Source organism: Podarcis filfolensis (assembly GCF_964270895.1).
Source record: "Podarcis filfolensis genome assembly, chromosome: 11".
In the NCBI taxonomy this organism is placed as follows: Eukaryota; Metazoa; Chordata; class Lepidosauria; order Squamata; family Lacertidae; genus Podarcis; species Podarcis filfolensis.
Window position 1 is genome coordinate 8,732,426 of NC_139613.1, and position 24,010 is coordinate 8,756,435.

Below are 24,010 nucleotides of genomic sequence, written 5' to 3' on the forward strand. Positions count from 1 at the left end.
AGGCTCATCTAACATCAAGCCTGGCAAAAAGATGCAATATCTAGATCTGCCACACTTTTGCTGGCGGAGAGGGAAAGCACTCACCCCAGAGAAATCTAGTTACAGCCCCTTCTGTGGCTCAGCCCTACCTTGAAGGTTTCTGTCGCTCCTCTCTCGTAGTTGTTTGACCGGTTTCTCAGAATCAGGACCTCTGTTTTGCCCAGCTCACCATATATCTGCATGAAGACGTTGGCATTGGTACCTGCATTCCTCACGTCGCCAGTCACTACACACACCTCGTAATTTATCACTATGTTTGAAGCAGATGAGGAGAGAGGTTATTGTGGGAATTAAGGCTGTTCTCTCCCCCCGCCCCCAATAGATTTTAGAGGATGAAATTAGATAATACGGAACCTTAAAATGCAATTGCATGTAATTTGGAATACAGTCGTACCTTGGTTTTCGAACAGCTTAGTTCTCAAACGCTTTGGCTCCCGAACGCAGCACACCCAGAAGTGAGTGTTCTGGTTTGCAAACTATTTTTGGAAGCCGAATGTCCGACGGGGCTTCCGCAGCTTCCGATTGGCTGCAGGAGCTTCCTGTCGCCAGTCAGAAGCTGTGCTTTGGTTTTCGAACGTTTTGGGAGTCGAATGGACTTGCGGATCAGATTCCATTCGACTTCCAAGGTGCAACTGTATAAACATAGACATTGGGAGAGCTGGAAGTCACTAGCTTTGTTGAATTTGACTATAACGGTTGAGTAGCAAATGTAACTTCCAATATGGAAAGGAGTAAAATATCCTTATGGGGGGAAATGATTTACTATGTGAAGAAGTACTTTCTTGTATCTGACCTAAATCTTCCAACATCGCAGAGGACAACCCTCCCTTTCTTTCACTCCCAGAAAATGCTATCCATCATAATCACTAGAAAGATGCCACCAGTCCTTACGTTTCTCAATTGGGACGATCTCGCTGGGGTAGACTTCAATCTCTACCTTTCCATCGGCTTCGGTTTTGTCCAGCCAACGGTTGCAAGGGAAGTTGTACTGCTTGCCGTGGACAGGAATTGAAATCTCAACACTGCCAAGGTGCCAGCCAGCTCGGAGTCCTACATTATCGTGCCCGATGGAAATCCGCTTGATCTTTGAGAGGCAGAACGGAAAGAGTTTGAGTGTGTCATGGAAATGCCTACTGCTCTAGCTTTGCTCAATTCTCAACTACCTCAGTTGTCTTTGCTCTCTGTCTCAAAGGGGACTTCTGGATTCTGCTCAGTGCTATAGCAGGCAGTCAGATACAACGTCTAGATTTGATGAGTTGCACCCAAGTTCCATACAAAGTAGACCCATTGGAGTTATTGGAGCTAAGTTAGGCATGCCCATTGATTTTAATGGTTCTGCTCTGAGTATGACTAACATTGGGGATAAAGGGGACCCCGACCATTAGGTCCAGTCATGGCCGACTCTGGGGTTGTGGCGCTCATCTCGCTTTATTGGCCAAGGGAGCCGGCGTACAGCTTCCGGGTCATGTGGTCAGCATGACTAAGCCGCTTCTGGCAAACCAGAGCAGCACACGGAAACACTGTTTACCTTCCCACCGGAGCGGTACCTATTTATCTACTTGCACTTTGACGTGCTTTTGAACTGCTAGGTTGGCAGGAGCAGGAACCGAGCAACGGGAGCTCACCCCGTTGTGGGGATTCGAACCGCCGACCTTCTGATCTGCAAGTCCTAGGCTCTGTGGTTTAACCCACAGCGCCACCCATGTCCCTTATGACTAACATTGGACACACACACACAAAAACCTGGAGATCAGTCATCATCATCAACATCATCATCATCATCATTATTATTATCCCAGCAGCTCTCAAAATGACTGAAGCCTGTTGAGTAGAGGCTAAATGATCTGAGCCTGTGCAAAACTGACAGCACATCATATTAAGACTTCTACAGACAGCAGAGGTAGTGAGGAGTCCTGTGCACAAGAAGGTGGTGTAAAGCAAGCCAATGTAAGTTAAGCTAGTGTAAAATTGCACCAGATCCAAAGCCCCTTCAGCAGCGGGCCTGCTGCTCCACCTAATCATGTCAGAGAGAGAACAAGTCATAGAATCGTAGAATTGTAGAGTTGAAAGGGACCACAAGGGACATTTAGTCCAGCCCCTGCAAATGCAGGAATCTTTTAATCCATGTGGGGCTCGAACCCACAACCTCAAGTTTAAGAGTCTCATGTTCTACTGATTGAAATATCCTCCTAAAATAGCATTTTATGCAGGGGTGCTGGGTCGCATCATAGAACTGAATGGGCTTAGGGTCCACTCTAAGTTCAGCCATTTTGGTCCTCTTTCTGCCATGCCCCCACCATGACCTGGGGGGGGGGACTTACCCTGGCTTTGGCTGAGCTGAGCTGAGCAGAGCAGAGCTGAGCTGAGCAAGATGAGCTGGAGCTATATTTGGCCAAGCTGGAATGGGGGGCTTAATGCCAGCTGAACCTGGCTGAGACAGGAATCAGCTGGCTGGGCCAGTGATCTGCTGCATCCTAAGATGCTTATCCCAGTGGATCTTTCCATAGGTTTGCCCCCTAAAAAGGTAAAGGGACCCCTGGCCATTAGGTCCAGTCGTGGCCGACTCTGGGGTTGTGGTGCTCATCTCGCCTTATTGGCCGAGGGAGCCGGCGTACAGCTTCCGGGTCATGTGGCCAACATGACTAAGCCGCTTCTGGCGAACCAGAGCAGCGCACAGAAACGCCGTTTACCTTCCCGCCGGAGTGGTACCTATTTATCTACTTGCACTTTCAAACTGCTAGGTTGGCAGGAGCAGGGACCGAGCAACGGGAGCTCACCCCGTCACGGGGATTCGAACTGCCGACCTTCTGATTGGCAAGTCCTAGGCTCTGTGGTTTAACCCAAAGCGCCACCCGCGTCCCGTTTGCCCCCTAAGTGGGTTCAAAACACCACGCTCCAATTTTTCCTCTTCCCCTGCCTCGACCCACTGTTTTCCTCAACATGGAGTCCGATAACGAGCTCTGGAGTCCGTGCGTGCTATTTCTGACGTTTTCTGTGAGTCTAAAAAAGCCATTGCTTAACTGTGGGTTTCAGTTTAGAAAGCATGTGATGCCATAAAGTATGATAAACTGCTAGGCAACCACACTCCGTTTTTAAAGCCATTGTGACCTTAACAATTAAAGCAGTCCTTTCTGCGGCGCAAAGCCATGTTTGCAGTTCGTTCTTACCTCCCCAATGTCCATTGTGTCGAGAGTGAAGATATCGATCCGTCCTCGTTCAAAGTAGTCCTCTAAGTCATTATCAGACACCAAAAGTGTCTCCTTTTTCGTGTCTGCTTTTTCACCGTAGAGCTTGATCAAAACCTTTGAATCTGAGCTGGCTCCAGGGACGTCCCCAGTTTTTATGCTGATGTGGTAACCGATATCTACAGAAATATTAGCATGTGCTAGGTATGAGACCTGACAACATAGGGCAAAAACTCATCCCTCATCACTGGTGATCGAAAAAGAATAGGAAGGGAAAGGACAGAAGCTAGGAATTCATGTATGAGACTTCAGACTCTTTCAGGACCAACTGAAATGGTCAGTGTCATCCATTGCTATACTTGACGGAGGAAAGATAAATAGACATTCAAAGGACTTGACCAGAAACAATGAGAAGACACAGCGAGTTAAAAGAATGCTTTCTATCTACCCCCGTCCCAATGAAGTAAAAAACTGAACAGCCAGACATGAAATCCATTTGCAAACTCACTTTCCAGAATAGATGATCTCCCAGCTGGAACTAACTCTCGAATAATCATGCCATCATCCTCATTCTTGTCAAGCCATCTGGTCAGCAAATAAAAGTTAAGTTACCTGCTATTACCAGCCAAGCATCAGGAGGTTTATTAAAATCCAGGAAGACACAGTGTATATACTGAGAAACAAACCTGTGTGCCTAGAGACCTTTTTATGGCAATCTGGAATAAGGAAACAGATTACAAGACACCTGGCAAAGAAGAAACAATATCCAATAATTCACAGAATTGTAGGGTTGGAAGGGACCCCCAAGTGAAAGAATCCCTGACAGGTGGCCACACAGCTTCTGTTTGAAGACCTCTAATGTAGAAGAGCATATCACCTTGCAAGGTAAATGTATATATTTGTCATCTTTATTCCATTTCTCAGTTGTGGATTTGAGATGCTTAAGGGGGGGACAGGGAACAAGAGCTAGGGAAAGGTGTTAACTTCTGGCAGTTAATGCTTTAAACATCATCCGCATGATTGAAACCTTCTTTGATTGGGGAGTTTGAAAAAAATGACCCCAAAGGGTACTAAGAATATGTATAATTTCTGTTTTATCCTAACCTCTGACATGTTACATTCCAGGTAGTAAAGGTAAAGGTAAAGAGACCCCTGACCATTAGGTCCAGTCTTGACCGACTCTAGGGTTGTGGCGCTCATCTCGCTTTATTGGCCGAGGGAGCCAGCGTACAGCTTCCGGGTCATGTGGCCAGCATGACTAAGCCGCTTCTGGCGAACCAGAGCAGCGCACGGAAACGCCGTTTACCTTCCCGCTGCAGTGGTACCTATTTATCTACTTGCACTTTGACGTGCTTTTGAACTGCTAGGTGGGCAGGAGCAGGGACCGAGCAATGGGAGCTCACCCTGTCGCAGGGATTCGAACTGCCGACCTTCTGATCAGCAAGCCCTAGGCTCTGTGGTTTAACCCACAGCACCACATCTACAAAAAAAGTGGGCTACTCATTGTCTATTCTTCCCCATTTTTTAAATTGAAGATTTCATTAAAGGGCAGCGGGCTGATGTAAGGGGCACAGGGCAGGCCATGTGGGACTCACAGCTCTGGCCACTCCCCCCCACACACACATCAGGATTTGCTGCCTGAGGCAGCTGCCTCTCTCGGTCTCCTCATAGGGCCAGCACTCACACTCACTCTCTCTCTGACACACACAATTTGCATTCTGGACTGGTGCAGCCTGGCAACAGATGCATTGCACACATTTGGTGATTGTATATTCCATTTTTAAAAAAAATGCAAAATAGCTATGAGACCCTGGCAAAGCACCACAGCAGAATGGGCAGCATGTAAAGCGAAGGAACCCCATTTCCCCTCGCTGAACATTTGTTGATTGTCGGGTATGTACTCTACCCAGTATTCTTCCCTTTCAGTCTCTAAAATCATGTGGCCAAAGGTAAGCGCTTTGGAAAGGTTTAGATGCCACAATTAGCAGTACCACACCTGAGTTTTCATTTTTGCTGCAAAACCTGCTGTTTAGGGATGTTCATTGTGGAGAAAAAACACTTTCTTGCAAAAAAGGTTGTGTTTGTTTGCTGCCATTTTCCCCTCTGCCTGCTACTGCTGGGGCGCCATTTTGTTCTACTTGAAAAGGCCACATCACACCATGATCCCAGCCAATCAAAGATCACGATGATGCCACAGCACCCTGCAACCAGTCTGGCGGGACTATGTGACAACAGCACTGAGAGAAAACAAATCCTCCAAATTCCTCTGAATAGGAGGAAATGAATCTCTGTTGCCTAGGCGTTAATGTTGATGCTCATTATTTGTCTACACCATACTGGTGATTTTGTCCATTTTCATTACTAGGCAAGACTTTCCCAATTCCAGTTGCTTATGACTAGGCTGGAGAAAAATGTGGATGAGGATATATATCTGAATGCATATCCCACCGAAAGCAAGTGTCGATGGATGACATCTGCATTCTGCACCAGCCAGGAAAAATGTGCAACAATTAGATCAGAGCAATGATGTTTTGATCTGGTTGCCTTGGCAATGAGGAACACATTTCATCTTCCACTGACACCCACCCCCAGTGAACAAGGGAGGGTGTGTTTCGTGTGAGATGTAAAAGGTTCGTCAACATGCTCGTCCGTGGTTTTGGCCCAGCATTAGTTAGGAACAGTAATCCTCTGCTGTGGTGACTTGTGGCAGAGATTGAGAAGTAAGAATGTAAGGAAAGCAGCTGTAGAAGCAACCAAAATAACTTCCCAAAGGAAGGAAGTCTTCGTAGGGTTGGTTTTGGTCTTTGGTTTTTACCTTGCTGCAACTTAGTACCTGAGTCTCGCGCAGCTCTTGATGCTGTTCCCATCCTAGGATCTTGTTCCAGTGACTAGGGATTAAGCCAGCGCCATGGTCAAGACATCTTGCTGTTTAGGTGGCACCTTCATGAGAAATTCTTCTGAGATACTTCCTGTTTTTAGTCTTATAACCGGGATCACTCATCACAGGAAAGCTGCTTCCAGCAGCCTCCTTGTAAGGAGTGTAGCATCTACATCAGCCATAAGCAAGGCCCATAGTTTGTGATCAACGATTTTATGCTTCTCAAAAAAAGAAACACCCCAAAGAAATCGGAAGACTCCTTGACCAGCAGGCCTGGAATGGTTGTCATCCAATATCTACAGGTCATGGAGAGATCTGCTTTCCTTCATAAAAGAGGATGCAGTTGGCAAGCACCTTTGTCTTCAAATTTCTCAAGAGCCCATGACACAACCACCAAGCAGAAGGCAGCCATGTTGGCAAAGAATGCACATGCCAGCATTGGGCTGGGTTCTTCTGCTGCAGGCTGTCATGTGACCCTCTTTCTATTTGAAAGGTAGAGATAATAGAGGTGCAAGGACAGCAAAGGAAACTTCTCTTGAGATTTGACTGTCTTACATGGAAAAGAGGGCTCTGGAGATGTTAAGGACCATGTGCTCCTTCTTGTGGCATGTGTTTCTGTGACTAGAGGATGGTAGAGAATCCACCCTACAGAGCAAGAGATTTTAAGATCTGGGCCTTGGTCTTCATGTTCCTGATCGGTGTGATGTCTCTCTGGGGTTTATAATTTGCTGCCTCCATGATTCTGAGGGAAGTTATTGCCTGGTGCTCAGGTAGATCACATGGAAAGGAGAACCAATTGTGGCTTTATTTATACAGCACCCATTTTTATTTTTCAAGGCCACAGGATTGGAAGGAAAGAATACCATGTTTTAAACCAAAAAATTGGTCAGTGGGGTAAATCTAAATCATTTCACCTTATGAACTATTCCTGGTTTTGAAAGGGCTGTACATTCCACTTGCATGCTGTATCCTAGTAGCTTGCACACTTCCTAAAATTATTATTTATTGTTGATGCTATTTTCAACCACTGTGTGCTAGGCTAAGATATCCACAGAACACTTGTGTCAGGAGGCTTTATGGTGAGGTTCAGTGGCTGAGGCCACTGGGGTTATGTTGGGTGGCTGATGCCTATTCTATCCTTGCTTGTAATTTTCTCTCTGAGGCATGACTCGAGAGAATGGAGGCAACAGGTTTTGTACAATGAGGCCCACAGTGTGCTCATCGTGTGTTAAAGCAAAAGGGTAGCCTGCCGTCCTGAACACTCAGCCAGTTGACAGAGCACAGGCAGAGCCTGACATTTTTCCTAGTACCTGTAGCAGGGGAATTCTTGATCCTCACTCTCTGGCTGTCCATCTTCCCTCACTATCACTTTGCCAAGGTACCAGCCGCTGCTTCCTCCTTTGCCGTCATGCCCTATCCTCACCCTTCTCACCTGCTTCAGGTCGACCGCCTCAATGATGAACTCATCAGCCTTCGGCGCAAGGGAAAGCAGAAAGAAAATGGTCAAAATGAGAGACAAGAACGTCAAGAAACAAACACACTTTTCAACACCTGGAATGGTGGACTCAGATCTGAGAGAAATGGGTTCAGGCAGGGGAGGCTGGTTCATTGGGGCAAATGAGGAACTGCCTCCAACAGCCAGTCGCCTAACTGCCTGCCATTTTACTTACCATCAGCCAGGGGGTGTTGGCGCTTCCTGTCATCAGCTCTGACTCCATCTGCTGGTGGTCCCCTTGCCTTCCACCTCTAGGAGCCAACTCCTAGGGGCCAAGGTCCCTTTGTCCCCAATAAAATATTTGAGGGGGATACCACCACCCCCAAGTTGATAGGCATTGCCATTGAAATGGTGAGCAGGTGCCACATCTTGTGACGCAGGGTGAAATGGTGTAAAGGTAAAGGTAAAGGAACCCCTGACCATTAGGTCCAGTCGTGGCCGACTCTGGGGTTGCGGCGCTCATCTCGCTTTACTGGCCGAGGGAGCCAGCATACAGCTTCCGGGTCATCTGGCCAGCATGACTAAGCTGCTTCTGGCGAACCAGAGCAGCTCACAGAAAGGCCGTTTACCTTCCCGCTGGAGCGGTACCTATTTATCTACTTGCACTTTGACGTGCTTTCGAACTGCTAGGTTGGCAGGAGCAGGGACCGAGCAACGGGAGCTCACCCTGCCACGGGGATTTGAACCGCCGACCTTCTGATTGGCAAGTCCTAGGCTCTGTGGTTTAACCCACAGCGCCACCCGTGTCCCTTATTGAAATGGTGAGCAGGTGCCAAATATTGTGATGTAGGGTGGAGCCCCCCATAATATTTTATTCAAGTTGGTGCCCGAGTTCTGTCCCAGCAAGGCTTAATGTACACCTGCCATCACTTGTAGGACTTGTAGGGCAGAAGCCCGGGACGTGACAGAGCAAAATGAGTCAGAAAGCTTCCAAATTCAACCGGCTGGCTTGCCACATTTTGGAGTGCCGTCTAAAGAGGGGCTTTCCCAATAAAAGCACTATATAAATTGATCGCCCCGATGTGGGGTGTCAAGAGGTGAGTAGAGTATGTGGATGTACTAGGTAAGCAGCCAGCACAGGGCTCTAAACTCTGAGTTTTGTTTTGTTTTTTTAGCCCTCCTAAGAAGAAAGTTATGAAGCAAAATGTGCAGGTACCCTTCTAAATGATTCCTGTAAGATTTAAAACACTTTAACAGTAACAGCTTTCCTAAAAGGAATATTGGGAGCTGTAGTTTTTAAGGGGGCTGGGAACTGTAGCTCTGCGAGAGTTCTCCTAACGCCTCTCAAACTACAGTTTTAAAACAACAGCTCTCGGCATTCTTTTTGGGCAAGCCATGATTCTTACAGTGGTATAAGAGTGCTTTAAATGTAAAGTGGTTATATACACACACAAATGGTTATACAAATCAGTGTTACTTAAAACTCTTTTAAGCTGCTAACACTGATACAGTTAACTTTGAGACACAGCAATAGGTACATACCGAGGGCTTGTTTAGAGAAGATTCAGACATCTCCTGACAACAAACCCCATCAGAGATGAAAAAGGAATCTGAGGGAGCACTTCAGGTCTGGCTCATGTTTTACAGCTCATGAAAACAAAAGGGAACATCTCCAGGTGCTTATAAATAACTTCAATATAGTCTCTTTTTAAATGTCCGGCAGGTTTCGAGCTGTGGTGAATTCTTCTTCAGGGAATTGCTCTCTGCCTCCAGCCCTTCTGGATTCTCTTCCCCAAAAGAAAAACTACATTAAAGTTATTTATAAGCAGCCTGGGACGTTCCCTTTCGGATTTGTTTTGTTTTGTAGCATAAAAGTGCAACCCTTTCGTTATATATCTGAGCTGCCCCTGTGTAGAAGCTGAATTAAATCACTCCGCAAGATGTGCGGTCCCAGCTGCTTGGCGAAAACTGACTCTGGACAGTTTTGGCATGTGAGGTGGAATGTCAAAATGGTACACACACGCACCCTTCCTAATAATATCTAACTATGTAAAACAACTCAGGGATTTCCAGTCTTTTTGAGCCACATTCAGAATGTTGACAAAGTGCTGTTCACGCCAGTCACAAAATGGCTGACATGTGGCGTGTGTGTGGCGTAATACAAAATGGCTGCCACTTCTAAAAGAGGAGGCAGGACCACACAATGGTTTGGGGCATTACCCCCGGCAGACGTACCCCCATCAGCTGGAAAAAGGCTCTGTTCCACATGTAAAATGGCAAACGTTCCTGTTGTGTATTGAGTCAAAGGATTTTATATCTGTATTATTATTGTCTGTATTTGCATTAGGGTAAAGTAACTGCCTTTTGGTTCCAGAGGGTACAGCTACTATTGGTTCATTTAAGCTGCTGTATTTGGATCCTCTGTCTTATTGGTTTCCTCCAAAAGGCAGGACTGTGATTGCCTGATATTGTTCCCTCCAAAATGTATCCTTTCTAGCTAGTTCCCTGTCCCTATAAATGTAGCTCTCCCCTCCTCAGTTCTAAGTCTTGTTTGCTTTAATAAAGAAGTGTTACTACAGAACTGTCTCCAGCATATTATGTCAAGAGAGCTGAAATCACAAACCCCACGTCACAACAGTTCCCTTCCACTAGATGGGTTAGGCAGCACTTCCTGCAGTCACTTGACAATGACCAAACACTGCCCCTCCAACTCCACAGCAAAATGGCACACCAGCTGTGGCAGCTAGAACAAGGGATAAAAATCTGAGCAGCCAGCTTCCAGGCTACACCTGTGATCCTTTAAAAAGGCCATGGCACTGCCACCTGTGAACTGACTGCTCAGCATTCCTGCCAATGCTGGCATCTGTCTGGGACAACTGGCCCCATGTCTATTATTTGGGCTGGCCCTCTCCCTCTTTCCACAGCTAGTATATCATGGTGTCTTCTTAAACAGGCACACAGACTTACATTGCCCTTCTCAAATTTATTGATCGAGTTCACGCTGTTCTGCAGGACGCGGTCCCCGGTGTCTCCCTGATCCCCATAGAGGCAAGTGAAGACGTTGGCATCCGTCCCGCTTCCACTCACCATCCCGGTGTGAACAACGACCCGGTACTTTTTCACTGCAAAGGCACAGGTTGAGGAATCCATGAAGAAGAAGAAGAAGAAGAAGAAGAAGAAGAAGAAGAAGAAGAAGAAGAAGAAGAAGAAGAAGAAGAAATTATTTATACCCCGCCCATCTGGCTGGGTTTCCCCAGCCACTCTGGGCGGCTTCCAACAGAATATTAAAATACAATAATCTATTAAACATTCAAAGCTTCCCTAAACAGGGCTGCCTTCAGATGTCTTCTAAAAGTCTGGTAGTTGTTTTTCTCTTTGACATCTGGTGGGAGGGTGTTCCACAAGGCGGGAGCCACTACAGAGAAGGCCCTCTGCCTGGATCCCTGTAACTTGGCTTCTCATAGCAAGGGAACCGCCAGAAGGCCCTCGGAGCTGGACCTCAGTGTCCGGGCAGAACGATGGGGGTGGAGACGCTCCTTCAGGTATACTGGACTGAGGCCGTTTAGGGCTTTAAAGGTCAGCACCAACACTTTGAATTGTGCTGTGAATGAAAGAAAAACAAGTCCAGGAATGGGGTTCTACAACTCTTTCCCTGTGGCTGAGAGCAGTTCCTCCAAAGCTTCACAGTTCTGTGGTTCCCACAGGCAATTCTGTATTATTGTCTCTCATACAACCAGCACTTCAAGAAATATGAAAACCCAACAAAGATTCCAAACGGTAAGGCACACATTGTTGAGCTCTGTGCCTGCCTCATAAAAGCTTGCTGCTTTGGGGTTACAAGCTATACTACCTATTTTATCAAAACGTTGCTATATAACCAGAGAATTCAGGTGGGTGCAAAATTCCTTGATGGCCTTTGGGTAGGGATGCAAGGTGGCAGTGGTTTCCATTCCGATTTGTATTCATCGCAATCGACGCTGTTTCCCTTCTGCTGCAGTTTCGTTTCTGCCAAATAATGCATTATTCATCTTGATGCTGGCTATTTTGTGTAAGTTAGATAACTTATGTGATTATTTGCATGACTTGTGCAACTAAAAATAAAATCCAGTGTAAAGAAATCATACAAAACCATAAGAAGGTCGTTCACTGTGTGTCCATTTGAAGACTTAAAAAAACAAACCATGATGGGCAACAGTTAGAGCAGCGGTTCTCAACCTGTGGGTCCCCAGATGTTGTTGGACTACAACTCCCATCATCCCTGAGCTCTGGCCTTGCTAGCTAGGGGTGATGGGAGTTGTAGTTCAACAACATCTGGGGACCCACAGGTTGAGAAAGGCTGAGTTAGAGGATTATCTAACTTATCATCCTCTAAGACTGTACCCTTCAAGGATTAAGGGGTCATTTAACAACAGACAGTCAGATCTGAAATAAAATTTTCGATAGTATGCCAGTAAATTTGAAAACACTGGGCAAGTCCCAAATATGTGTAAGCAACCTGCATAATGACTACCACATTGCCAACATTTATCCTGCATTGTTGGACATATCTTTGTGAGTTTATATAGGGTTATGTTGTGTGAAAACTCTTTTGAGGGGGTTGGAGATGATGATGATGATTATTATTATTATTATTACTACTACTACTACTACACTGGGCAACAATTTTTTACTTTTTGAATGTTGTCTAGATTTCTACAACTGATTTAGGGTATTTTTGCACTGCTGAATCAGGAAATGGCATCCGTTTCTCTCCATCAGGTCAGGTTTACTGTAAACTGAATGGTGGGCATTGATAAAGGTAAGTACACGTAAATTGCATGTTGCTTCACCATTTTTCAAACTTCAGGACTTGAACTTCCGTTTCTTGGAACTCCTGGAATGCTCAGCGGCAGGGAGGTCTCTCTTCAGAGTCCAACAGTAGTCAGCCATCATGACTGCGTCCCAGTGACCCTGATACCTGGTCTCCATCTCTTTCATGTCCTGATGGAATCTCTCCCCCTGCTCGTCACTCATTCAACCCAGGTTCTCAGGAAACCTGTCCATATGTGAAAATAGGTAGTGCATCTTGACGCTCATGTTGCAGCCCAGGTTTCTGAAAGCAGTCAGCATGTTGTTGACAAGTTCTGCGTAGTTTCTGGGCTTATTGTTGCCAAGAAAGTTCTTCACTACCAGAACAAATGCCTTTCACGCTTCCAGTTCCACTTCGTTCATTGAGTTTCCGAACTCTGGATCTCTGATGAGCTGACGGATCTGAGGACCGTCAAAGATGCCAGCTTTCAACTTCTCCATGGTCAATCCTGGAAAAGCCTGGCACAAGTAAGTGAAGCAGTCACCATCCTTGTTCAGAGCCTTGGTGAACTGCTTGATTAAGCCGAGCTTGATGTGCCGCGGTGGGAAGAGTATTCTGTCTCTGTCCACCAGAGGGTCGTTGATGACGTTCCTTTTTTTGCAAGGCACCAATTCCTCCCGCACAGGCTAGTCCTTCTTCATGTAATGCTGAGCACGGTCCCTACTATCCCACATGCACAGAAAACATCGGTACTTGGTGAAGCCAGACTGTTGTCCCAACAAAAAGTTCACCATCTTTAGGTCAACACAAATAAACCACTTATGCTGATCATAACCAATTTTCTCCAGCACATACTTCACCGCTTCATAGTTCTTCAGTGTACTCGAGTGAGCCAGGGGTGTAGAGGCAAACTGGTTGCCGTTGTGTAGCAGAACACATTTCAGTGATCGCTTGCTGCTGTCAATGAACAGTCTCCAATCTTTGGGTTCGTACTGTGGCACTCCAAGCTTGAGCAGAAGCTGCGCAATATCTGCACAGTACACCAAGTCCTTCTCTTCCAAGAAAAAACGGAGGTACTCTTGATGCCTGTTGCGGAAGAAGCTGATGCAAGCACTGTCAGAGAGGACGTTTTTTCCCTTCAATCTGGATGCTAACAGTTCGGCAGAGTCCTTTGACAAGCTGATGTCGCGAACTAGATCAATCAACTCCTTTTGGGAAAATGGATGTGGAGCATCATCTTCAAGAACCACTTCTTCTTCTTCATGTCCTTCAACACTGGAGGCACCTTCGTCACTAATGTCAGGAAGTTCTCCGAAGATAGGCACTGGAATTTCATCACAATGAGCTACAGGACGATGTGCTGATTGAAGATCAGGATACTTGAGGCTGCTCCGGTTCTTTCTGTTGATCCCAGCTGCACTAATTTATGGAAGATTTCGAGGATTTGCGACTTCAAACTGATCCCTTTTCGACATAATCACCCAGAACTATCGGACCTGAATACTTCTTGTCATTAAAATAATCATTTCCAATCAAAACAATTATTCGACATGGCATTTTACCCCCACCAACTTCTTCTAAAATGCTCCACACAAGCGTACATGTGAACAAAAACGTAAAAAACTGACATGTGGCCATAGCTCAAAAACTTGACCTGATTGAGCAAAACCAATGTGATTTTTGGATTCAGCGCATCAGATTCGTCCTAAATCAACTGAAAAAACGCAGACAACAAATTTGTTGTTGACCAGTGTTATTATTATTATTTATTTGTACCCCACCCATCTGGCTGGGTTTCCCCAGCGACTCTGGGCGGCTTCCAACAAAGATTAAAAATACATCAAAATGTCACACATTAAAAACTTCCCTGAACAGAGCTGCCTTCAGATGTTTTCTAAATGTCAGGTAGTTGTTTATCTCTTTGACATCTGGTGGGAGGGCGTTCCACAGGGCGGGCGCCACTACCGAGAAGGCCCTCTGCCTGGTTCCCTGTAGCTTTGCTTCTCGCAGTGAGGGAACCGCCAGAAGTCCCTGGGCACTGAACCTCAGCGTCCAGGCAGAACGATGGGGATGGAGACGCTCCTTCAGGTATACTGGGCCGAGGCCGTTTAGGGCTTTAAAGGTTAACACCAACACTTTGAATGCTTGTTTCCTCAGAAATCAGCTAGGGCTTCCTGTTTAGCTCTGCTACGCTATTTCCAGGAAAAGGCTGCTAAGGCAGAGATTGGCAGATCCTTCCATCCTTCACTAAGTGTGATAAGATATTGGAGCAGGGATTTTGACTAGAGAGGTGTCAGGGAACTGTCATCGGAAGAACAGGTGGTGGAGGGGCTCCCAGAGGTTGAGAGAGACTTATCAGAGGAGGAGGGAACCAGCAGGGGGCGAGAAAGAGCTCCAAGGGAAGGCGAGTCAGAAGATTGGCTCAGAGACAATTCCAGCGAGAACAGCGAGGAGGTTTCAGGACCTCCATTAGGGACACCCACTCCTCGCCGGAAATTGTCACGTAGAGAGTCCAGAAGACGTGTTTCCGTTAAGGAGCTGTTATGCTGGAAGAAATTCCGTAAACGCCCACTGTCGGATTCTGCCAGCGACTGACGGAGCCATGCTTATGGCGCTCCGTTACAGACAGTGGTTTGTGGACTTAGCCAAACACTGAGGGATTAGGAACTTTACGCACAAGCAGCTCAACATCCCATCACAGCAATCCGACAGTCCCTGAAAGCAGCTTGTGCAGAGAAGGCATCATGAGCAACCCAGCCGGAACCGGAGAGGCAGAAGGAGCTGGAGCCGGTCCAAGCCTGGAAGAAAGGTACCGGGTGTTGGAGGTCCAGCTAGCGCTGCAAACGGCGAGGCTCGATGAGAGGAGGGCTCAGGATGCAGAAAAGGCAAAGGCCCCCCCACAAGCAAGAAAGATGCCAGGATTGGTGCAGAAGTTTGGGGGGGATCCCAGGAACTATCAAGCCTTTAGGACAGAGATGCAGTATGCTCTTAATCTGCAGTTTGATGACTTTCCCGATGAGGAATCGCGAGTGGCGTTTGTGATTAGCCATCTCGAAGGAGGGGCGAGAGACTGGGTTAGACCCCTGATGGCAGGGCATAATGAAGTCTTGAAAGACGCACGGAAGTTTTTTCGCGCCATGGACCTGATGTTTTCCAGCGACATTGAACAGGGAGTGGTGCGCAGACAGTTGATGGCTTGTAAACAGGGGAGCCGATCTGTCCGTGAGTACTGGACTGAGTTTACTATGTTGATACACAAATTGGGGTGGGATCTGTCAGCGGAACCCATTCAAATGCTTTTCGAAGAGGGACTTTCCTCGGCTGTGAAAGATGAACTTTCCCGGGCGCCCAGGGCGGAGTCTATGGACCAGCTGACCAAATCAGCGCTGACCATTGGAGCACGCCAGGAGGCCAGAGCCTTGGAGAAGCGGGAAGGGAAAGGGGAGCGTTGGAGAGATTTCCGCATTCCAGAGATTCCGGAGCCAGCTTTCCCGCCCGCAGAGCCGATGGAAGTTGGAACAGCGCGCGCGCGGGCAGTTTCAAATCCCAGTGAAGGGCGGAAGAAGGAGGGGAAGAGCCCCAAGAAATGTTATCTCTGCCAGCAGCCAGGTCACTTTGCCAGAGTCTGCCCGCAAAGAAAGGAATGGCAAGGGATGGCAGGAGCTGTTGGGGGGAAGGAGGAGGAAGGACAGGACCAAGTAAAAGCCAGCACCTGACTGCCACCATCAGGGCACAGCAGTCAGGCCAAGGAGCAGTAAACGTGCCCACGCCAGAACCTCCGAGACCAGCCCTAGTGATAGAGGTGTTGCTAGAGCTGCCAAACGGACATCCCTTAAAGATAAGGGCGCTATTGGACTCAGGCAGCTCCTGTAATTTTATGAGCAAGGAGTTTGCAGCAGAACACCAGATACAGACTATCCCTTTAAGCAACCCCTTGCAGGTGACCACGATCGATGGGAGAGAGCTGTTGGGAGGAGGAGTCAGCTTACAGACCGTCCCAATGGTAATGAGGGTAGCCAGGCACACCGAAAGAATAGCGTTCCATGTGGCCACCTTGGGAGGGGCTCCCATTATTTTGGGGATGAGCTGGCTAGCGTTGCATGATCCGCTAGTGGGTTGGCATCAGAGAGTGGTCTCCTTTGGGTCAGCACATTGCCTAGAACATTGCAAAGAGGGCAAGGCTCCAGAAGGGGCAAAGGCCTATCTAGCAGGAACAGAAGTAACGGACAAAGGAAAGGTGCCCAAACAATACGCTGACCTGAGCAATGTCTTCAGCGAAAGGGAAGCAGACAAACTACCACCGCATAGACCCTTTGACTGCCAGATCAATCTAGTCCCTGGAGCCCAGCTCCCTGTGGGCAAGCTGTATGCCATGTCAGACAGGGAAATGCAGGAGTTGAGGGAGTTTATTGACAAAAACCTGAAGAGAGGTTTCATCAGAGAGTCCAGAGCGGTGGGGGGCAGCCCAGTGTTTTTTGTGGACAAAAAAAACACGGATAAACCTAGGCTTGTAGTGGACTTCCGGAGCATAAATGCAGTGTCGGAACCAGTGGCCTTTCCCATGCCCAGGATTGATGACATTTTGACCCGGGTGAGGAAGGGAAAAATTTTCACTAAACTGGACTTAAGGGGGGCATACAACCTGATACGGATAAGGGAGGGGGATGAATGGAAGACAACGATGTTCACCCCCCTAGGGGCTTTCGAATATCTCGTTATGCCCTTTGGATTACAAGCAGGCTCAGCATGTTTTCAATCGTTCATGAACCACGTGCTGGGGCCTCTGCTCTACAAGAATTGTGTGGCCTTCCTGGATGACGTATTAGTCTATTCAGAGAATGAGGAGCAGCATGTAAAGGACGTCAGAGAAGTGTTGAGCCGACTGCAAGCAAACCAACTGTGGGTGAAATTAGAGAAGTGTCAGTTTCACACCAAGGAGGTGGAATTCCTGGGGTACCGCTTGTCAGACAAGGGGTTAGCCATGGATCCAGGCAAGGTCCAGGCGGTACTGGAATGGAAGAGACCGAAAACGAAAAAGGATGTGCAAAGATTCTTAGGGTTTGGGAACTTTTATCGGAAGTTCATCAAGAACTTTGCCCATTTAACGGCTCCCATCACGGACTGTCTCAGCAGCAAGAAGAAATTTGTTTGGACGGCAGAAGCGGAGCAAGCATTCGAAGAATTGAAAAAGGCCTTCGCTTCGGAAGAACAGCTCCTGCATGTGGATTTACAAAAACCCATGAGAGTGGAAACTGACGCATCAGACCGGGCGGTGGGGGCGGTGCTTCTTCAGCCGGGGAAGGATAAGTCGGAGTGGAGACCGTGTGCCTTCTTCTCGCGGAAGTTAAACAAATCCGAGAAGAACTACACGGTATATGACCGAGAACTACTCGCCATTCACGAAGCGTTCCGGAAATGGAGACACTTACTAATTGGTGCACAACACAAGGTGCAAGTATGCACGGACCACAAGAATTTAGAGTACTGGAGAACGGCACGAGTGCTCAACCAACGGCAAGTGAGATGGGCACAGGAGTTCTCCAAATTTTATTTTGAAATTTGCTATGTGCCAGGCCCGGAAAACGTCAGGGCGGACGCTCTCTCACGCAAACCAGAGTATTTGGAGGGGGAGGGAGCACCCGAAGAGAGACATATCATCCCAGAGGACCACTGGGTGTGTGGGGCGGCGTTGGTGGGGCAAAGGGAACTGGTAGAGGAGACGCAGAATGATGAATACGCCCAGAATAAGCTCCAAGGTCTAAGGAGGGAGGGAGAAAACTCCGGAGGTTTTGAAGAAAGAAACGGGGCATTGTATTACAAAGGGGCACTATATATACCCGAAGGGGAATTGAGAGGGAGAGTACTCAAACAGATGCACGACAGCCCTACAGCAGGGCATTTTGGGCAACACAAAACCATGTGGTTGGTTACCAGGGAATTTTGGTGGCCCCGAGTGAGGGAAGATGTAAGGGAGTATGTAAGAGGGTGTGACCAATGCCAGCGAGCCAAGGGAGAAAGGCGGGCACCGGCGGGGTTGTTAGAACCGTTGCCCACACCAGAGAGGCCATGGGAGGCGGTATCGATAGATTTTATGACTGATCTGCCGAAATCCAAGGGGAAAACCGCCATACTGGTAGTAGTAGACCTGTTAACTAAGATGGGCCACTTTGTAGCTTGCTCACATGCAGTCACGGCGGAAGAGACAGCTAAATTGTTTGTAGAACATATTTTTAGACTGCATGGCGCCCCCTTGAGGGTGGTCTCAGACCGGGGCAAACAATTCACGTCCAGGTTCTGGAGGAAGCTCATGAGCTTACTGCACGTGGAGGTCAATTTTTCGACTGCCCGGCACCCAGAAACCAACGGGCAGGCGGAAAGAGCAAACGGTATCCTCCAACAATATCTGAGGTGTTATGTCAATGACAGAGAGAACGATTGGGTGGAAAAGTTGGCGCTGGCGGAATTTGCCTACAATAATGCGGAGAATGTGTCCACCGGGATGAGCCCCTTTTTGGCTAATTATGGGTGCCACCCCAGGGCATTTCCAGGGGGAGGAGGGGAGAGATGGAGCGTCCCAGCCGCAGAACTTTTTGTAGAAGAAATGGAAGCGATCCATCATCAACTCCAACTCAACTTAGAAAGGGCCAAAGAACAATATAAGAAGCAGGCAGACAAGAACAGAAGGGAAGGTGAAACCATAAGGGTGGGGGATCAGGTGTGGCTGTCCACCCAAGGACTGCCGTTCAAGGGGGGTTGCAAGAAATTAAGACCCAAAAGATTGGGACCATTTGAGGTCATTCAACAGGTTAACCCCGTAGCTTTCAGACTCCGGTTACCGAACCACATGAAACTGCATCCAGTGTTCCACAGGTCATTACTGTCACCGTATGGGGGGGAAAGAAGGGGTTTTCCCACAGGGACCTGTCTTAGAAGAGAGGGAAAGCAGCAACCATGTGGCGGAAATCCTCGACTCCAGGTGGAAGGGTAATCAGGTGGAGTATTTGGTAGCGTGGGAAGGGGAACCGGAGTCAGAAAACACCTGGGTGACGGCAGAGGAAGTCAATGACGAGGTCTTGATCGAAGCGTTCCATCAAAGGTTCCCCAGGAAACCTCAGTCAGTAGCGAGGTTCCGGAGAGAGTACTTTGGCACCACCGATGAGGAGGAGGAATTGGAAGGATTCACGGGGTCAGAGTGGGAAGAAGGAATAGATTCCGAGGAGGATGAGTACTTAGAAACCCAAAACAGCAACCGGTGGAGGAAAATGTTCGAGACTTCGGAAGATGAGGGAAGTTCTTTCAGGGGTTTTGCTCCCTCGCCTCCAGCAGAGGAAGGGAGAGGAGGGGGTGGAGGGGGCCCTGGAGGGGAGGTGGATGTCAGGGAACTGTCATCGGAAGAACAGGTGGTGGAGGGGCTCCCAGAGGTTGAGAGAGACTTATCAGCGGAGGAGGGAACCAGCAGGGGGCGAGAAAGAGCTCCAAGGGAAGGCGAGTCAGAAGATTGGCTCAGAGACAATTCCAGCGAGAACAGCGAGGAGGTTTCAGGACCTCCATTAGGGACACCCACTCCTCGCCGGAAATTGTCACGTAGAGAGTCCAGAAGACGTGTTTCCGTTAAGGAGCTGTTATGCTGGAAGAAATTCCGTAAACGCCCACTGTCGGATTCTGCCAGCGACTGACGGAGCCATGCTTATGGCGCTCCGTTACAGACAGTGGTTTGTGGACTTAGCCAAACACTGAGGGATTAGGAACTTTACGCACAAGCAGCTCAACATCCCATCACAAGAGGGATAGAGGAAGTGAACATGTGCTCCTGAGGCTGGCTCCCAATTAGCAAATCACAGTTTGCGACATCTGCATTGGACCAAAGTGGCCAGCTCCTGAAATGGAGAAGCAATAGCATCGTCAAACTTTGCTCCTCATGGCCTTTGCTCCATGCAGTTGGCAAATGGCAGAGCCCAACCAGGGAACACACACTGTTCCTCGCAGCCACTTCACACAGCGGATTAAAAATAAACTCCATCAAAGGTTTGTTGACATGTTAATCATAGCATTTGCAATTATAATCATTTGCACAACTTCTCGGGAACAGCTCTCCTCTGCATACTGATCAATGAGCAGGAAGGTACTGCCAAAGATGGCTCAGATCCACTGTAATCCTGAATTCTGTTTTTATTCAACTGCGGGCCTAAGCACTCGAGGCTGATTGGGGGTTGTGCCATATCCGTGATACACACCAGTGTGACGGGAGCAGTTTAAACTAGGCCAGCTTTATTTTCCATGGAGTGCCAGGCTATGTTTGATTAAGACGATGCAGCAATGTTTTACAATGCATATTATGATGTATATCTATATACAAGTATTATTATTATTATTATTATTATTATTATTATTATTATTTATTATTATTATTATTTAAACCCCGCCCATCTGGCTGAGTTTCCCCAGCCACTCTGGGCGGCTTTCAATCAAGTGTTAAAAACAATATGGGAGAAAAGTGATGGCAAACCTAGAGAGCATCATCAAAACCAGAGACATCACCTTGCCGACAAAGGTCCATATAGTTAAAGCTATGGTTTTCCCAGTAGTGATGTATGGAAGTGAGAGCTGGACCATAAAAAAGGCTGATCGCTGAAGAATTGATGCTTTTGAATTATAGTGCTGGGAGAGACTACTGAGAGTCCCATGGACTGCAAGAAGATCAAACCTCTCCATTCTGAAGGAAATCAGCCCTGAGTGCTCACTGGAAGGACAGATCCTGAAGCTGAGGCTCCAAGACTTTGGCCACCTCGTGAGAAGAGAAGACTCCCTGGAAAAGACCCTGATGTTGGGGAAGATGGAGGGCACAAGGAGAATGGGACGACAGAGGACAAGATGGTTGGACAGTGTTCTTGAAGCTACCAGCATGAGTCTGACCAAACTGGGGGAGGCAGTGGAAGACAGGAGTGCCCGGCATGCTGTGGTCCATTGGGTCATGAAGAGTCGGACACGACTAAACGGCTAAACAACAAAACAACAACAACAAAGACACAATCGTACTGGATTTACTCTCACCTCCACTTTTGGATGGCAGAATGGGGAACTCTGCCCTGGGAGACGCTAGTTCTGGGCCGGGTGCATTCAACCCACATTCAGGATGTCGGATAAGGGGGCTAGACTGTGCCCAAATTATCTCATTTTTTCACAGCTTTCTCCAAAGGAACTCAAGACACCAAGAAGGTGTAGCCCAAATGACGACTATACTGCTAAGCCCCTAACATTTCCCATGACCCAGCAGAAGTAACAACGACGTCTCCAGAAAGAGCTGGGTTTTTTATTTTTAAAAAACCCAGCAACTTCATAATGAAATTTTGCAGCCATTCAGCCTGTTAATGGCGTCTGCAGGAGATACAGTACCAATGAGGGTGGGGCAGGGGGAGATTAATTGGTACCCAAATACACCCCCCCCCCATGGAGGTCCTCTTTCTTCTCACCTGGCTTCACTTCAGCCACCTGTGGGCCTTCAGCTGTTAGTTCCCGCACAATCTCGTTGTCGTCCTCGTTGCTATCCAGCCAGCGTTCACAGTTGAATGTGTACTTCTCTTTCGTCAGAGTTTTCAAAAGGGTTACCTTTAATTAAACCCAAATTGAACCAAAATGTTGAATAAGTTCAACGTGAATGAAAGAAGGAGGGAAAGGAGGGTTGAAACTGGAGTCAGAAAAAAATGCAATTTACCAAACATGCTGGAGCCGTGTCCCTTTGTAAGGTGGAGGAAATGAGTGTTGATTAATAAGATGGTTCAGTTATTTTATTTCCTCCAGACGAGGCCTCTATTAACCTTGAAATTCAGCTAGCTAAATAACCTGTTGTTCTTTTTCTTCCCCCAGAATACAAAAGGAGGTGTACCCATAAGTACAGACATATAACAGCATTTTTTTTTTTGGATTTGCTTATGCTGTGCAAAACCTGGGCCAAGCTGCTCACCAGTTGCGTTTGGAACCTCAGACAGGGGGTTGCATGTTGAGACCCCACAGCCACCCCCTCATTGGAAATAACTCACAGAAGATACTAGCTTTATGTTATTGGGCAAATTTTGGCCACAACTTTATTGAATTACAGACTGTGAGCGGTATTGGCTTAGGCATTGATTGGACCTGACTATATCTGACTGCTGCAGGAAGTCCAGTAAGGGTAAGCCACTGGTAGGGGGAGCCCTGTCGATGCAAACTAACTCAAGCTCCCCCTGGTGTTCCCGTTGGGGTTGTCTCAAGGCTCTAGCCCCCAGCTGGGCTTCGGACAAGATCAACACCCCCAGATTCCATTAACGGAATCCACCCCTCCCCTCTCCCACACAAGGTCAAACAATGCCTAACCGCAACCCTAACAAAGTTGTGACGATTGCTACAAGGTAGGCGAAAACCAAATGGCCAGTGCCAATTTTCCAAGTGGAAAAATTCCTACCAGGCCCCTTGGACAACCAAGGCGACCAACCAAAGTCCATAGCAAGGCCATTGCCTAACCTGCAAAATAGGGAGGGAGGGTCATTGAGGAAGTAAGCCAAAGAGGAAGTCCTCCGGCTCGCTCCTCAGTTTAAACGGCCCCGGCTACACACCCCCAGCCAGCGGATTGGCTGGCTGGGCTCTGACGTGGCCAGGATCCCCCGGCAACGGGGAACAAAGTCCCCCACCCCCGGTGGGAAGTGGGTGGCCACGCGGTCCACCGCACTCCTCCCCACTGGGAAGTGGAGCGGATTTATGGAAGCAGCTGTGGGGAGGGAGTGTGGGAAATGGCGTGCTGGGTTGGGGTTAAGCACCTCCCCCTAGCTGATTTTCTCCTCCAAACTGTCTCCTCCAGATATTGGTCCTAGTGTGGGACTTTACACCTCAACAGACACATATATGATTGTGAGGTAAAGTTGTAATCCTGACCACACTTATCACACAGTACTGAACACAGAAGCCGTTGCTTCTTTTCCAAGCGACATGCTTAAGACTGTGCTGCAAAAAGGTTTTTTAAACTGATTAATCTAAGAGATTAATCAACTAAACATTGCAGCCTCATTAGCAATCCGCTCACTAGAGAATGAACAAGGGACTCTTTTGCAGCTAGACATCAACCTTTCCTCCAGGAGTGGAAGCGACAGCAAACGAGGACTAATGAGGCCAGAATGACTGCGTGGATGAATCTTGGGAACCAACGTGCATCCGCAATGCTTCATGGTTTACTAACTCCCAGCTAGATCCTCCAAACATCTGTGCAGCGCAAAATAAGGCAGAAACCTATCAAATCATATTAGAGGCTCAAAAGCCAAGGTGTATTAACAATGTGGCCTTATTTTCTTTTTCTTTTTTAAATAAAAAAGGTAAATGGTGAGTTGCTATTGTTACTGCACATGCCTGCATAGCCAGAGAAAGACATTTCTAATATTTGTTCAGTGCTATCCCAAAAGGTATAGCTGGATGGTTAAGTCCAGTCAAAGGCGACTATGGGGTTGCGGCACTCATCTCACTTTCAGGCCAAGGAAGCCAGCATTTGTCAACAGACAGCTTACCAGGTCATGTGGCCAGCGGGACTAAACCACTTATGGTGCAACGGGACACTGTGCTGGAAACCAAAGCGCATGGAAACGCCGTTTACCTTCCCCACCACAGCGATACCTATTTATCTACTTGCACTGGTGTGCTTTCAAACTGCTAGGTTGGCAGGA

General features: G+C 47.7%; 1 protein-coding gene across 5 annotated transcripts in view; it reads right to left on the bottom strand.

The window, feature by feature from the left end:
- Positions 1-24,010, bottom strand: part of LOXHD1 (lipoxygenase homology PLAT domains 1) — a 194,308-nt gene that overhangs the window by 96,833 nt on the left and 73,465 nt on the right. For all 5 annotated transcript variants that reach the window (XR_014539524.1, XM_083575472.1, XM_083575474.1 and 2 more), the window contains exons 12-18: positions 21,797-21,932; positions 10,505-10,659; positions 7,413-7,573; positions 3,733-3,809; positions 3,207-3,403; positions 931-1,123; positions 129-289 (exon numbers count right to left, since the gene is read on the bottom strand). Coding sequence is in view for 4 of the 5 variants with exons in the window: in XM_083575472.1 (XP_083431598.1) it covers positions 129-289; positions 931-1,123; positions 3,207-3,403; positions 3,733-3,809; positions 7,413-7,573; positions 10,505-10,659; positions 21,797-21,932 (1,080 nt within the window). In the remaining variant the exon portion in view is untranslated. The remainder of the gene's footprint in view (positions 1-128; positions 290-930; positions 1,124-3,206; positions 3,404-3,732; positions 3,810-7,412; positions 7,574-10,504; positions 10,660-21,796; positions 21,933-24,010) is intronic.